This window comes from Clinocottus analis, unplaced genomic scaffold (assembly GCF_023055335.1).
Source record: "Clinocottus analis isolate CAN_PGR_092001 unplaced genomic scaffold, fCliAna1.0.p SCAF_25, whole genome shotgun sequence".
NCBI lineage: Eukaryota > Metazoa > Chordata > Actinopteri > Perciformes > Cottidae > Clinocottus > Clinocottus analis.
In genome coordinates, this window is record NW_027175987.1 from 6,964,640 (window position 1) to 6,982,567 (window position 17,928).

A 17,928-nucleotide genomic window follows, 5' to 3' on the forward strand; every position below is an offset into this window, starting at 1 on the left:
CAAAGAAATTAAGTGCTTAATTAGTTTTCAAAGTGCTCAACTGTTTTTTTTTCAATTTTTATCGCCCACTTTTCTTCTCCTGTCATATTGGCTGGCCATGCAACTGAATTCCTTAATACACCACTGGTATCTTAATTACGTGCCCTGTAGCCAGAGCGGAAGTCTTTAACTGCAGGAGTGAAAAAAGAAGAGAGGAGGGGGGAGGGGGTTAGATATCAATCAGAATGTCTTTGTATCTGCTTCTCCGTGCCTCAGCAGAGGAATCTCACACAATGAACTAAAAACGTTTAAGTAGTACTTCCTCAGAAGAAAAGGGAACTATTTCTTGTCTTCATCGCCCTGACCGAGACGGAGGTTTGGCTTGTGACGCGGGACCCTCTCGCGGGAGCAGCGAAGACGGAGGCAGCTCGTTCTGATCGTGGCTGTTGTCCACATTGTGAAGCCCGACACGGAGAATTCCAACACATCGCAAAGACCGCAATGTTTCCTTTCATCATCCTCGTTATTCCCTGTTAAATAATTTTTTCCCTTCTTTTTCTTCTTTCTTTTTTTTCTTCTTTTGTTGATTTGAGACAAGCCATTAGTGTTTTGCTTTGTTTATCTCCCTCTCTACTCCCTCCCCTCCCTTCTTCCCTCCCTGCTCATGATAGCCTTAGATGTTTTTTAAGCAGCAGCAGCTCTGCTCCAAATGGAGGCAAGCCCTGCCTGTAATAGATTGTGACAGGTAATCCAAACACATAACATTAGAATAAGAAGCAGTCACTGATCCAGCCAACTCAAAAAGCCCCCGCAGGCAATTGCAAGAAGTCTTCTTGCAGTTGCAGCATAGTTCAGAGGACTAAAAATATATCTGTCATTCTGGGGAGAAATTCCCGGGAATTTTTGTAGAAAACCGGGTGTCACTAACGGTCAGATCATTTTAGCTACTTAGCTGCATATTTTTTTGCAAAATTTTTGTTATATTTTGTGTATTTCATTTTTTTATTTTTTATATGTTGAAGTTGTGTTTTGCTCGGCAGTGAAACTAGGGGAAAGAAATGTAGATGAATAAATCACACAGGTCTCAGATTGCCGGAGCGATCCGGTTTCTGACGCTTTCAAGCTTCATCTGGTAATAAACCAGTCAAATAAAAATCAAAGCAATTCTCATCATCTTTTATATGGCACATGTTTAAAATATGGAGTAGAAACATGTCAGACTCTAATTCTTTAAAAAAATAAAATGAATTGACCTTTTTGTTTGAAATACTGCTGGATGAGATTGTGATGAATAATGCATGAAGAATGAAATACTGTAAATCCAAGTCTGCTGAAAAGCAGGAGGTGAATAGTGCAGCGCTTTATGAACAGACGACGCGTTGCTTCTTACTTCTCGCTACATTTCTTCGAGAGAGAAGTCTCTGCTATTGATGTGTGGCTTTCAAAAGGATCGTGTCAGGTCAAGGTGAGGCATGAACTCGAAGTGTGTAATCCACAAGAGAACACCTTTGAGTCAGTAGAATCACTCTTCGTGGATGATAATCTGTCCTGTACTTGTGATTGCAGCTGTGCAAAGTAACGTAGTGTTGTTTCAACACCCAGTTGGTCATATTTGTTGTTGTGTGCTGTTTGCTCACAGATGAGAGGACCGGAGAAGACCCTGCAGGAGAGGCGCTCAAGTCTGGATGCCGAGATTGACTCCCTCACCAGCATCCTGGCCGACCTGGAAAGCAGCTCGCCCTACAAGCCACGCAACACACAAGTACGATACCAACGTCGCACCTGCACATGCTAATATACACTGATAGCTTTGCACATTCACTTAAGCACTGTTTTTGAGTACAATTTCAAAACAGTTGTACAGAATGTCCTTTGTGGCTTTGAAGGGAGCATTTTTAAAGTTTTAGAAATGAATAATACAAAATGAATGATGTCATAGTGATGTCATCAAGGTTACCTCAAATCTTTTAACAGCAGGGTAGGACCGCGTTACAACCTGGCTGTTTGGAGTTTGAAACATGGAGGCATTTATATGGTCGGCAGGGTGTAAGTAGAGATGCTATCAAGTTGCACTATGGGAAATGTAGGATGCAGGGTTTTGAGTTATAATCAGGGCTAAAAGTTAGCATATATTGGTACGCTAAAGTAAAGGACCACAGCTTAAATTCACATCAACCGTACAGCATACAGAATCATTTCACGCGATTGGCTCTAAATGATACACTGAAGCTCACAAGGTTCCTGCAGGAAACAGACCCATATGCTGCATCTTGAATGTTTTGCACCAATGGAAAAAATAAGTCTTGACCTATATCATTAGTTGATATTAAACGGTATTAAGAGCAACTTCGAAAAGTCAAAGCCTTGGGCAGTTCACTAAATTGTTTGACACACAATAAATGTAGGACAGGCGGATAAAAAAACCTAACCAATTGTGTTTGGTGTAGGAAGGCTTGGAGGGGCTTTTAGCGCCATGCAGATCATATCTCCAGTGAGATATTTGAGAAGTAATGTAATACCTGAAAGGTTGTTCTGTGAGGGCACTCCCACTTTACTATATTCAAATAAAACATATTCTTAAAGGTAGCCCAGTTTTCATTCTGTAGGTTATTTACCATGTACTTACCATGTCTACATGTTGTCTGTTTAATTTATTTATTTAGGGGTTCATATGTGAGACTGAAAACAGGGTTACGGTGATCAATTATTGACAGGGCTGTTCATTTAGCTCCAGGTGAGGGTCTATGCTTTCATATGGGAGGCACACATTTGCATCCACTGACCTATTATGTCAAATAGTGACTTTAATGTGGAGGGAAAACCGATTTAAACTGGTTTAACTACTTTCATAGCACTTTCAAGCACATCTGAAAAAAAAACTGAAAAAAGAAACATACACTTTTATTAATCCCCTTGGGAAAATTCTTCTCTGCATTTGACCCATCCTTAATTAAGGAACAGTGGGCTGCCCTGTGAGGCACCCGGGAAGCAACGAGGGGTTAAGTGTCGGGCTCAGAGACACTTCGACATGCGAACTGTGAGGGGACTGGGAATCAAACCGGCTACCTTGTGGTAACAGGACGACCACTCATACCCCTGAGCTACAGCCGGACGTACTCTCTAATTCAGACCTTTAAGAAGCACATTAGATGCTTTGATTGTGAGAGGTACAAACGGATGTAGTGGATCTGATCTGCGCTGCTGGAGAAAGTGTTTCTGACTATGGAGCCTCTGTGTTGTCGTACACTGTAGTGCATGCTTTGAATAAGTCCGTTCTACACAACATCAGCGGATGATATTTTTAATTGAAAGCTCAGAAAAGTTGACCATGTTCCCCTTAAGAAACACAAGTGTTTAATGCTAAGCTAAACCGGCGGCTAGCTGCTGCCTGTAGCTTCATATGTAGAGTACAGTCATGCATGGTATCAACCTTCTCATCTAATTTGTGGCCAGAAAGTGAAAAGGTGTATTTCCCAGAATGCCATACTATTCCTTTTTTTAAAATAAAACATGCACCTTTTTTGTTGTTGCATGTAGCGGTACAGTACACATTATTTACATACTGTGTAACAACGTCCAAACATTAGAGCTTGCTTGCATCACTGTGAAAGCATTTGTTCACTCTATGTTTCATGTGAACACAGACAAACAGGTGTACACACTGAAAATGCACAGAAACAGGGACGGAAGTACAAACACTTTTATTAGGATGCGGAGCTACCAGCTGCTGAAACGCATTTTTTTCCCCCTAAATAAAACATAGTATAAGTGCACACCTTTGTTGGGTTTATATATATATATATATATATATATATATATATATATATATATATATATATATATATATATATATATATATATATATATATATATAATGTGCAGTATATATATATATATATATATATATATATATATAAAATGTGCAGTATATATAAGAGCAGGAGTCTGAAAGCCTTTGTCAACACAACTTAAAAAATTGATGCGCACCTGCGCGGCTCTCAGAGAGCCCGGCTCGCGGACGCTCGCGTTCACTAATGTATGGCCGCCGTGGCGCTTTTTACCTGCCAGGGTCGAAGTCGTCCCATGTTTTATTTTTATCCCCGCGGCCCCGCTCGCAAGCTTTTTCTTGAGTTACGGGTGAGGAGCCACCTGTGCAGCAGAGTGCACATACATGCCGTGACATGTATAAATCATGGAACGTTATGTATCGGGACGTTTTGTTGACTTAACCCTGTTTTGTTACGCTCGTGCACCGTCGCTGTGAGAGGTTTTTGCACATGGAGTTTTCCATTTGATTGTTTATTTTTCAGCAGCATGAGCATATGCACACACACACACACGCACGTTGCTACTCTCTCCTCAGCTGATGCTGATTCTAGCTGATTAACTCAGGTTGACCTTTCCCCCCGTGCCCAGCTGCTCCCGTCAGTCCATGCTCAGGCTCTTTCAATGCTTTATTCTACAGCGCAGCACTGAACTGTGTCGCGGGGCCAGGCTTTTTTTCCCCCACCATCCAGCATTGGCACAACGGCCGCGCAGTAATCTTCCGCTTGTATAAGCAAAGAGCAACGAGTGCTCTTGATTTACAGCTTTCGCGCGCGGGCAGCAATTACATAGCCAGCTCTTCAAAAATCAATAGGCCTCTTCCAAGAGCTGGGAGAAGAATCTTCTTCTCCCCCCGCACCTCCACCCGACGCTAAATTTGGAACAGGCGAGGGGACCTTACGTGTGCCAGCCTCCTAGACGAAAATTGCAATGGACGTTGCTGCTCATTCATAAAAATTCCAAGTAGCATTCCTGCAAACATTCAGCCGGCACTGATGCTTCACAGACATCAAAACAATTTTGTTTGCTTTAGTTGGTATTCTCTGTGGCATAACAGTGGGTAATGAAATGTGATCATTATATAATCCCCATTTGTTCTCTCTCCACTTTCCATCTTAGATGCCATTTGGTATTTGACACAGTTAACTAAGTTTGCATTACAGTTTGTTCACTTCATCCTGCGACAGCGGAAAAATAATAATAAAATTAAATAAATAAATGAAAGCGGACCTGATAGTGACGATAATGCTTCTGTTTCTATATTTTCTTTTCATCCCACTATTGCATCCCTAATTGGGCTTCTGTAAAAGTTGTCGTTTCTCATTGTTTACACGTAGGCCTGCGCTTTTGTTTGGTGAAATTATAATTAAATTCCATTTACTTAAAAGAATATATATATATATATATATATATATATATATATATATATATATATATATATATATTTTAAAAATTGACCTTCATTACCAGCTGAGTTACACTGAAAACAAGTTGTGACCTGCATTTAAAACGGAAGCCATCACGTCACACAGTAAGCTACACATCCAACACAAGAGAAAACCAACGTTTCAGATGGACGAAAGGAACTGAAATGTTGTGGTAAAAAGTGTGTTCCTGTGTGTGTACTTGTACTCTACTCAAAGCTGGACTGGTCATCATCTGGCAGATCAGACTATCTTGGTGGGATAACACAATTTTTTTATATTTATATTTTTAAAATATACATATATTGTAATAATTTGTGTTTGTCTGACCGGCCATTAAACAGGTCGACAGACTGATTTAACTTTCCAGAGTTGCAAATATTTGACAAAGGATGTGAATTAACAGAAACCTCCACGTCACCTGGTGAACTGTCTGCTTGGCTTATATCCCAACATATTTTCCACCCGACGTCACACATTGTTTTTAAGATCCCGCTGTAGGATTTGGATATCTCTTTCTGTCCTCAACTCTCTGGTTGAAAACACAAAGAGAGCGTGCTCATGCTAAAACCTCTTCAAGTGTGCTGCGCTGCAATCTGCGTCCAACCAGCCCCACTAATATGCAGTGTAGGCCTGTCTGAGCACATCACATCTGTTGTGGGGGAGTTTACAACGAGGCCCGGATGAGTGTCAAAATAGTGCGCTCACACAGCAGCGGCCGCTCCGGTGGCTGAAGTTGTGACCGCGGCGACCTCTAATTCACACCGAGCCCGGCCGCCTTTCTAGTAATCGAAACCCTTCGACGTCCCAGGGTGTTTTTTATTTTGTACATTCAGTATAGCTCAGTAATACCAACAACAATGACTAACTCTGGACTACAGAACGAAAGTCTATACCTGGATAATAACAAGAAGAGTAATTAGAGCAGGGCGTTATGAATGAATATTTAGATCCACACAAGCTCCTTCACATGTGATGCGTTTTGTCCAGTATCCATTATACCCACGACGTTCACAGACAAGCCATTGGTAGTTTGGCAAAACTGATTGTTGCCATCTTTTATTAAAATGATCATAATCATATTCTGCTAATATGATAATGTCAAAAACAACAGACTAAACAATGACATTCTTCCATCTTCTTCCTCTTTTACGTGCAGGCAGTGTTAGTAAAATGTGTCTTAGTGTTGGTTCGTCACGCACTTCCTGATTTAGAGACCAAACTATTCCAACAGTATTTGGTTTGGAGAAAAGCACACACACACACACACACACACACAGGTGCTCATGCACTTTGGAGGTTTATCCACCGTATGACCCGTGAAGTAACCAACGAACAATTTAGCTCTGCATTAGGAAGCAACATTTTTGTCCCAATTCAACTCTAATGCTCTACCTCCATTAAAACCTGGTCCCGATCTGATTCAATGCGGTGTGATGAGATTCAAGTTGAAATTAAAAAGCTCCCCGTCTGATCCATCCACGCGTTCCGCAACGATAATGTGCAGCATCTTAAATAAAATATTGAAAGCTTCAGCTCCATACTCCATCCACCGTCGTAAACTCCTGTGCATCAAGTTGTGTGGGGGGGTGCTTTAAGTGAAAAGGGAGAGCCACTCGACTGTCACAAGGCTGCCTTCTGGCAGTGCCAGAACTTCTAGGACCAGAGATGTGTGACTCACTTACAGTCATGGTTCCACCTCAATTAACAGTCAGGGCAGCGAAGCGCACTGAACTGCCTCTTTGTTTGTGTCCATGTTGAAGACTCGTGTGCATTTGTTAATGCTGTCTAGAAAACGAATAACGTGTACAAGGCTGTTGAGCTCTTTGGTGCTTTGGGAGGACAGAGATGTGACCCTGGGACATTGGGACGTCAGAGTTTGTGTGTAAAGTATTAGACTCTGGAGTCGTACATTTAAAAAAAAAAAGTTTTCCGGGTTGTCCGTCTGTTCATTTCCTTTTCTCTCAGGAACACCTAGAGCATTTTTATTTTATTTTTTTGGCACAAACCTCCACTTGGATTTAATTATGAACTGATTAGAAATTGGTGTTCAACAGTCATGAACAGGATATGTTAGGAATTCCTTGAGCCAATTCCTTCAAATTTGGCTCAAACGTCCATTTGTATTTGAGGATTAACTGGTTCGGATTTGGTGTGGTGGTCAAGGTCACTGTTACCTCGTTTGTCCCATTCACCTGAACATGTCGGCAACCTCTTGAGGCAATGTTTTAACATTTTTTGCATCAACATCCACTTGTGTTTAAGGATCAACTGATAGGAATGATGGTCAAAGGTCACTGTGATCTAACGAAATCCTTTTTGGGCGTAACTGAAGAATTCACATTCTAATGATAATAACTTTAAAATGATGAAGTGATGACTTTTTGCATATACAAAGGAGTAAACTACAATGTGTCTGGTTGGCAAGGTCATAGAATTGCGACGCGGTACATTTAGTTTGGTTTGCAATGTAATGATTGAGACCAGAGGTCTTCCATTAGTTCCTCTTATTTGAAACCTAACCTGAGACTTGACTTGGACATGGTTGTGGTTGACCCAAAAAATTGTCCATCTTCTTTTGCTCCTTCGGTTTGGTTGTCTGTCCACACGGTAAAGAGATTGAAGCAATCCAAATCGTCAGCAGACAAGCTGCAGCATTGCACGCGTTCATCTGTTTGTATTTTTCCACTTGACGTCAAATAGCTTGAAGTCCGTGTAATGGGTTGTCATGTCCACACGAAACAAACGGGCATTATTGAGGTCTGCTGACAGTTTAGCTGAAGCCGAGCGCTCGAAATGCTGCTGAGATGGATCCTTCCACGCGAGTGCCCCGAGGAGGCCCTCGCTTCACGCTGCGCCAGTCAAGCCGTGCCGTGACACTCCCATCTCTCAACAGGCAGAGCATTGCGGATGGCACTCGCTGTCACAACACGGCAGAATGATAGGCCCTCGCCGCTCGCTCCCCGAGCCTCCCACTGATAATGGCGTCTGGCGAACGGTCGCCGACACTGCAGACAACGGACCACCCTGGTGGTGTCTCTGCTCCCCGAGAGTGTGATAGGGTTGGCAACCTTTCTGCTTGCTCCCCTCATGGGGCTCGAACTCTGAAGGCATCTCGAGGGATGGCCTCCCCCATTTACAAATTCACGCCTTTAGGAGCACACTTCTCTCCATATGAGGGGTTCAGAAGCATAATAAACATTGATACACATTGAATGTAGACCGTTTGTGTCAGGTAAAGTCACGGGCCCAAGTAGTGTTCAAATGTAAGAAGCAAGTAAAATGAAAACTGTTTAATTCCATCACCAAAATCTCTTGGGAATAGAGTGAATGGATCAAGGTCGTGCTCGGTGTTATTTTGTCCATGTGACAGTTGTAAATGGCTGACAACATCTGGCACTGTTGATGAGAACAGTCAATAAACCGATTTAAAGGAAAAGTTTGGGAAATACACTGGATTTAATTCCATAATTTCAATGAAGACATTGACATCTATCTCATATCTGTTGGTTAAATACACTGCCTGGCCAAAAAAAAAGTTGCCACCTGGATTTAACTACTACTGCCTACTGTACAAGAGAGCAGTGCTATGATTTGGGTTTGCCGCAGTTGGTCAGGTCTAGGTTCAGCAACGACCAGGTTCAGCAATGACCAGGTTATTCCATCAATGGATTTTTTCTTCCCTGATGGCACGGGCATATTTCAAGATGACAATGCCAGGATTCATCGGGCTCAAATTGTGAACGAGTGGTTCAGGGAGCATGAGACATCATTTTTACACAAGGAGTCCAGACCTTAGCCCCATTGAGAATCTTTGGGATGTGCTGGAGAAGGCTCTGCGCAGCGGTCAGACTCTACCATCATCAATACAAGATCTTGGTGAGAAATGTATGCAACACTGGATGGAAATAAATCTTGTGACATTGCAGAAGCTTATCGTAACAATGCCACAGCAAATGCGTGCCGTATTCAAAGCTACAGGCGGTCCAATGAAATATTAGTGTGGGTGACCTTTTTTTTTGGTGGCGACTTTTGTTTTGGCCAGGCAGTGAAGTAGCCATGACGAGCCGATTAGCTTACCTTAGCATAACGCCCTCTTCCGTTGGGCTGCTGACGTTGTCTTTTGGGAAATGGTGTTCATTCAAGGCCATTGAAAATAAAATAAATACATTACTTTGAAGATTAGCTCACCAAAAAAAACAAAGGATACAAATTGTATATAGTACTTGCATCTGTAGGCTCTATATGGTCCAAGAAATCTCCTTAAATGCCTCTCAATCGAAAACCTTTTCTGAAACTATTGAGTCTCGGAACGTGAACACTACATGCAAACTATTATCTTTTATTTAGATCAAATATGGAGGGAGCCTTTACAACATACTGTTATATTCTAAGGCAGATTTATTTTAGCATTTTTTTTTTATTGCATGATATTACATTCTAGATTATTATTTGCATTATAAAAATCGCAATTAGATTGTAAATGAGGGTTATAACACTATTCAACTAGTTAGAACTCTGTTTAAAGTGTGTGATTCTGAATGATTGCAGCAACTTCTCCTGTCCAGGTGTTAGAGGATTTTTTTCAATTAGCTTTGAGGAAACATGTCCTCATACTTGTTGAGCTATGAAAAGCCACCGTTAACCCTATGGCCGTACTGTGTTCGTATATGCATGCTGCTGTAATGTCCGGGATGACCTTCACTCGATTTGGCGGTCACGGTGCTGAGACACGTTAACTTAAGCTTCTGTCGCAGCGGATTTATTTTGTCAGGAACACGCGTGACAAGGTGCGTGTAGTGACACATTACATTTCCGTTATCGCTGGCTTGTTATATAGTTTTTAGGGAACAAAAAGGTCAGTCATAAGGAGAATGACTGGTCAGCCACCGCTATTTTGTTAAAAGCAAAGTAAAAGCCTCGTTCAGGCGGCTTCAACTGCTCCCAGCTTCTTCTGCTGTCACAGGTCAACCAGTTTCTTTTATTCCTTTCTAAAAGGTCAAACCTAAAGGCGGCTATTTTAACTCTTCACTGCCCTGACGGCGCTGATGTGTTTGTGCGCTGCCGCTTATCTCGAACGAGCCGCCGGAGCCGCATCCAGACGACACTGCAGCTCTCTGTCGGCAGTCTTGAATTTTTTTTCCCTTCCCCCGTTTGCATCGCATGCTGCTGTTCTCTTCTGATTGCTTTGTCGCTGCGCGGAGCAGAGATGTTAGCACAGCGCCGGTGGCAACCGGCGACCTTAAGGTCAATCTGGCAGCAGGTTCTGAGTTTTGACAGGGGCAGCCAACTGTGGAGAGAGGAGCGTGCCTTTAGGGCGCTCATCGCGTTCCGTCCATGTTTGTTAGTCAAATAAACTGTGCGGTATCACCCCTTTGTCTTTTATTAACAGGGTGAGCCAATGACAAAGTTAGTTTGATCCAGGGACGCTCTGAGAGTCAATATAAACTGCCTCTTTACATCATCAAGTCCCTGGAAACGATGCTAAAAGGCTTACCATCAACTGCTGTCATAGCACATTATCTGTCTTCCCAATAACGTGTGCGAGCTTACAGTACACACACACACAAACACATACACAGCCGATGAGGGAACAGTTTCTATTTCCCGTCTCCGGGATTGATGATATTGACACGCTGCAAGCGAGCGAGCATTTCTCCCCCCGAAGCAGGACGGGTCACAAGTGCATGGCGAAAAAACAAATACCTCTTCCCACCTCATTACAGGGATGAGTCAGGGTTGTGTGCGGCGAGAAAGTGGCCCGCAGTACGGCAGGAGGTGAATGAAACAATTAGTTTCTGCTGTGTGAGTCCCAAAAAACACACATTTCCTTTTTTTTAAAGATAGCCTGCAGAAGTGCCACGATCGCTGACTCTCGGGGACTTCTTTCTTCACACAGTAGCCCAGAAAAAGATTTTTTTTAGTTGCATCAGTGAGTAATATGCCCTACTTTTATATGATGATGTTACATCATTCTAGAAATATTACAATTTATTTTTTTTATTTTTCTGAAACTGTATTTTTTTTTCCCCGGGGATTACATAACTGAATTTTTTCAACACAGCTTTAATATTGGACTCCATCGTGTCTGGGTGGTCTCGGAGTGTGCATGTCCATATGACTGCTACCTGACTCCCTCTGCGGGTTCATATCGCTCCCTGTTCTCTAAGTGCATCTGTCATTTCTGAAATCGTGCGTGACCTTCAGTCATGATGATGATGGTTTTGCGTGAAATGGAGTAGGAGCAATAATTTGTCCCATTATAGAACTTCCACAAAGGGCCACAAGGCCAGGGTGAGACAAAAAGATGAAATGCTTTTAAATGTCCCATCCTTGGTTGAAATAAAGTAAAGAATCCCTACTGACTTTATTATGTTGTTCATGTGTGTACGTTTAAGATATAAATGATTGTCAGATGGATTAACGTCGTAAACTAAGAACTATCAAAATCAGTATTGGCAAAAAGGAAATCCATATCTACGTTAAAATCGTTATTGTGCATCAATGTTTCCCTTTTTTGTTGGTGCATGTAAAAAATTTTTTTTTTTTTTTAAAGATCAACGTTGTGAACATCAGAAGCCACACAACAAATATAGCTGTGATATTATCAGGAGAAACTACTTGGAGAATTCAAAACGTTGCCTTTAAAAAAAAAAAAAAAAAGTATTTCAGCTTGAAAACCCACATGAGTTCTCCTCCACAGCAGTGCAAGTAATCCTGAATCCAAACTGTTCCCACATCCTCAGATAGTGTTTGATTTCACATTCTGTTACAGTCCGACTCTCGCCTGTAAAGTCTTGGATGTACTTTTGTGAATATTTCCACATTTTTTACAGATTTTAAATGTAACGAGTGACATCCAGGTGAGGCCAAATGCTCCCATACAAAGAAATATTGCCCTTTGCAATATTGTTTCTAGTTTCTTGTTATATATCACAACACCAACTTTTCCACCTGAGCCACACATACAAAAAAAATCTACTTTTTTTCTTTATCTTAAATTGCATAACAAGGTGCTGTAGCTGTTCCTGTAAATACACATACAGGAATGCATTGGGACACTGTTACCCTTGAGATAATTGTTGTCCATGTTTGAATAACATGGACAATAAAAGGCCGAATGTAAGCACAGTTCCGTGTAACGCTGTGATGTAATCAGCAGTGAAACCACCAGTCACAGTGGCTGGGTTTCAACACAAAGGGGATGCAGGGCGCGTGCATCCTAAACATGTATGGCGTGGGTGAAAAGCTGTGTTGAAATATTCACTTGTGAAAGGCGAGGGTTGTCATGCAACGATCACTTGAAGGAGCAAGAAAAGAGAAAAAGAAAAAAGATCCCGATATGCAGATAGGCAGAGCGAAAACGTTCCCAGTGTGTGAGGAACACACTTTTATCTGCAAGCGGAGAGATAGTTCCAAACAGCTAGAGGTCTCACCATGTTCCACAGAGACATTGTTTAATCATACTTAATGTGCCTTATCTTGAACTATTTTAGGAGAGGAAAATTGATACCCTCAATTGCGTGTCTGTATTGAGGCAGGCGGAGAGTTAAATGCCACTATTGTGCACCCAATTGTGCAAAGACGAGATGACTGAAAGTGGAGGGGGGAGGTTAGCGAAACTCTTTGGTGTTGACTGGGAATTCTTCTGCGATTCTTCAGCCCGAAGATCGGCGGATGCGAGGCAGACGGTTGAGACCGACGGACGTGTCGTGTGTAAAGGAGCGGGATGAAGTTGAGAGAAGAAAATATCCGAGGTCTGAGATGACTCTGAAAAGATGCAGAACTTCTCCCTCTTTAGAGGTTTACCCCAAGCTTGCTTTAACAAAAAAATAAAATAAAAAAAATCCCTCCCCCCCACCCTTGTGGTTTGAATTGCAAAGTTAACAGTTTTACTCAGGCCCCTAAGGCTTGTATAGTCGCTCCTAATCTTTTTTAATGTGTCAAAAGGCTTTCTTGAGAGCCTCTGTGAAATTTCACACTTAAGTTGTTTGCAAAGTCAGTCTGAATTACAGTGTGGGGTGAGGGTTAACTTTCCTGAAGGCGTTGGGGAAAACTTTTAAAAAACTGTGCTGTGTGTGTGTGTGTGTGTGTGTGTGTGTGTGTGTGTGTGTGTGTGTGTGTTTGGGAAGGGGTTTTGGGGGGGTGGTGGTGCAGCAGCATAGTATGAGGCTGTATCTATGGTCGGACTATGTCAAAACTGTGTGGGACCAAACAAATAGACCATTTAAAATTATTAATCTGTGATAATTCAACTGTCTTTTATCAAGCTTTAGTGGAATTTTATTGCGATGATATGATTATATTGATGGTATGATTATTATTGTTTTACAAAATTGGGTTTGCAAATTGTAAAACCCACGAGATAAGTTATGAAGGTGTTTTTGAATGTGTGTGAGTAGAGTTTTGTCTTCAAACCAAAACATTGGAAACGGTTTACAACTGGATGATATCTCGTAATGTGCGTTTTCTGCACTGTGCTTCATATTATGGAGAAACAAGGTTCCTTATCACAATTAATGAGATACATTAATGTAACGATGACTTTGTAACAAGGAGATGGTTTTGTGAGTTAACAAAATATAATGATCTAAAAGGATAAGGGAAAATTGCATTATTTGTTTTGTAGTAATAACAAAAAAATGTGACATGAAAAATATCTCATCCTATGATGAAAACAAAAAATCACGTAAGGCCAAGAAACTGAGTAAATATTTTTTGCCATGGTGGAAGCATCATGCTGCTATAATATATTCTGAACATTTCCTTCATAATAAGAGAAAATATCCATGTCCTTGCATGTGGTCCATGTCCTACCTGTCAATCATGTGATCTCAGCCCACTCGTGGACACGGCGGGGTCAAAGGTGCCCATCACCTTAAACGATAACTCACTTCATAACACAGACACTTTTGTTCAGAACGCGTGCGTTTAATAAGTTCCATCGTCCTCAGAAAGGCGTGAATTCATTCTCTTAATGTAATTTGTGGAAAACGTACCATGACAGTGTAATTATTTGGAGGGCGCCAATTTGCATCTCCGGCACTCTGCTCAAACTAAATGCTTCTGTAGGTTCTAAGGCCTTAAAGATAAATTAATAATCTAGAGTATTTAAAACCCATGAAACATTTAAATTAAGTAATTTCACTTCCTAAAGGGCATAGTGGAGATTCTTTTTTTCCCCTCCATACATATTCAGACAGACCCACTTTTTAAATAAACATCAGCACTAATCACTGAGGCAGGAATCGGAGTCAGAGCAGAAAATATTTTCTGGATCTTTTAAATGGCTCCTCAGGGGCTCCCCTCCGACTTAGATTAGTAGGGATTTAGATGAAGTTGATGCGTGCGCCTCGTTTACCCGAAAACACTTGGAATTGTTTGCGTCGCGACACGTTATCCGGACGTGAATTTCACAGGCTGCTCTTCCTCTGATGGAATTGCAAACGCGAGTGTGCCTTATTCAATTTGAGCGAGGGATTACAGCATCATGTAGCAGCGCAGCGAAACACAGCAATTTGGGGCATCGCTGCGCAGTAGGCTTTGATCAACTTTTAAGGGAAATCGATTGGAATTGTTGCTCTGCCCCAATTTAGAAGACATCTCATCAGACTGAACTGCAAAGGGTCTAAAGACTACAAGTGTTCATTTTTGTTCCCCTAGTGCTGCAAATTTAGTAATTGACTCAGATTTTTTGGCTTCAGGCAGTAACCTAATAAGGCCATCCAAGGTTAATGATAGACCCTTTTTAGACTGGCTGAACGTCTGACACCAATATGTAGTGGTAGTGAAAAACAATTATTACTTACATGACAGACACTCGGGGCAGACGCCTCTGACATCTGTGTGAGTGGTTGTTACTCTGTGTGTTCATCGGCTGTGTGCTGTTATGGTCTGGCCCGTTACCGCACGGTGTAACCGACCGGACGTTAGATCAGAACTTCACGGTTGTTCACGAGGTTGAATCCCTGCAGTGACTTGCTTGCGTTTGCTGCTTTCACTGCCGCCTCTTCCCAGGAACACCAGCGCCGCAAATCTCTGTGATTTAACATCTTTCCCGTCCAAGGAGCTGGAGTCAGCACAAGTGTCGTGTGCTGTTGCCAGTCCGCTGTCATGGCATCCCCCTGCCAAACAATTTATCTCCTTCCACTCCTGCTTTATTAGCCATAGATTTTGAGCGGCAGTGGATGGTGTGGGGCCTCTGCTGTCGAGGTAGCCTCGTAATTGAGTCTATGGAGGCAGGGGGATAATCATTTGAGTGTAAACCACAGTATCGGTAGATCTCTGTTGAATACAACTGCTTCAGTTTGTCCATTTTCTTTCAATGCTAGCAGCGGGGCGACAGGGTCAGCTCACAACTTTGGTCCGGACTGGAATGTCTCAACTATAATTTGATGGATTTTTATGAAAGTTTTTGCACATATCTATGGTCCCCAGAGGATGAACCCTATCCAATTTGGCGATCCCCTGTCTTTTCATCGAGCACTGCCATTAGGTTGTGCTTTTGAGTGAATTTCTCAACAACGTTAAAACGGATTGTCCAATCCAACAACACACACACGCGCAATTTATGCGCGTGTGTGTGTTGTGTGTTGTTGAATTGTGGATTGTGTGTGTCACAAAAACAAAAAAATGTTTTGGTGAGTAGCGCCACCATCAGCTCAAAATGTTAAGATGTCCAATACTTTGGTTAATCACTGAATACCTGCAACGCTAAGGACATTCTTATCGGCCTCAGCTATACTTATAATATTTATACTTATAATATTTAATATATATATATATATATATGTATATATATTTATATTTATTTTTATATATATATATATATATATATTTATATATATATATATATATATATATTACGGCTGTCAAAATTGCTCAAAAATGACATTTGAATATTCGCTTTAAAAAAACATGTATATTCGAATATTTTCGAATTTCTGGTTGCGCATGCGCATTGGCACGTCAATAACAGGGCAAATTAATACGAGACATAGCTACTTGTATCGGTAATTTAATTAAGTTTAAAACATTTAACAACATACTACCTACACAAAAATAAGTAAATTAACTAATGGCCAAGAAGGCAGACATTGGCCTCTCGCTCGCACACACGCACTCTTTCTCTCTCTTTCTCTGTCGCTCTCCCGCACCGTTGCGCTCTCTGCACATGGCGGTTTGAATGAACGATCACAATAATTTTGTGAAAGCAGACAACGAACTTGTGGCGGACGGCGAACAATACGTATCCCGACTTGTCTGTTCTGCTGAAGTTTCACATTTTATGCCATGTTCTCTTGGGTGCACATTCTGGAGATGTAGCGTCAAGTTGCTTGTCGTTGAACAGTAAGCTAACTCTAGCTTACATAGTGACCAGACGTCCTCTTTTTCCCGGACATGTCCTCTTTTCGAGACCTTAAAAAATGCGTCCGGCGGGGATTCCGGAAATGTCCGGAATTTTGCCTGGTTGGATATTTGTGTTTCTCTGGGTCTTTCACAAACTAGATATTACACTAGATAATATTTGAATATTTGTTGACAGCCCTAATATATATATATATATATATATATATATATATATATATATATATATATATATATATATATATATATATATATATATATATATTAGGGCTGTCAACGAATATTCGAAATTCGAATATATATTCGAATAGTTGTTAAAAAACGAATTTTGAATATGAAAATTAATATATATATATATATATATATATATATATATATATAATATATATATATATATATGTATATATATTTATATATATATATATATATATATATATGTATATACTGATAATTGTTAGCATGCTAACATAAGACGTGCACATTGTCAAATCTTTGGACTCTACTGTAAATGTGTTTTCTTAGATGTCCATTTTCCAGCCCTCACAGTGCAACGAGTCTTTCATTGAGCTGTAGTGAAATTGAGTGTTTTGGTTTGTTTGCTATTTTTCAGAACGCTGGATCCTCGGCAGCCTCCACCCCTAGTGCTCCAGTGACTGGTTACAAACGCATGGTCATCCCAACTCAGCCGCCTCTGACCGCCACAAAGAAGTCTACGCCCAAACCTCAGGCACCTGGGGGGGTCTCGTCCATCCCCCCCTCTCCTGCCAGTCCTGTGGCCAAGGCTCAAAGCCACATCGCTCCTCAGCCTGTACCGGCCTCCTACGCCACGGCCTCAACCCCAAGCCAACCAACCTTCAACGTCCAGGTAAGGTCGGCCCAGCCCGGCCCCCAGCATCAAGCCCCAATTGGCCACCACTTTGGCCAGCAGCCCATTCGCAGCCCTGCACAGGTGCAGTACATGCCTGCCCAGCCCAAAGGTCCCGACTTTGCCTATGGACCACCACAGCCTGGCTTTTCCCAGATGGCTCCGGTCGGATACCAAGAACAGTACCATCCAGGAGTACCCCAAGTAGTCGGCTTAAGTCCCAGGAGACCTGAGCAGGCCCCTGTTCAGGCATACCAACCTGCAGGCCCCAGAAAGACCTACATCACAGATGTACCACCAGGCCTGGTTCCCTACCATGCTGGACCAGCTGTTCCGCCAAAGGTAAGAATGGTTTTCATCACACATACAATTTACTCCATCAGTTGCCATAATTTTTTTAACGTAGCTAGACAAAACAAACATCATATTTGTGATAATAAAAAAATATTACTACAGTGATGAATGAGG

At 41.6% G+C, this 17,928-nt stretch overlaps 1 protein-coding gene across 2 annotated transcripts in view; it reads left to right on the forward strand.

Moving 5' to 3' along the window:
* lpp (LIM domain containing preferred translocation partner in lipoma) overlaps positions 1-17,928 on the forward strand; it is a 144,615-nt gene that overhangs the window by 70,817 nt on the left and 55,870 nt on the right. For both annotated transcript variants that reach the window (XM_068591496.1, XM_068591495.1), the window contains exons 6-7: positions 1,619-1,741; positions 17,206-17,802. In XM_068591496.1, the coding sequence (XP_068447597.1) occupies positions 1,619-1,741; positions 17,206-17,802 (720 nt within the window). The remainder of the gene's footprint in view (positions 1-1,618; positions 1,742-17,205; positions 17,803-17,928) is intronic.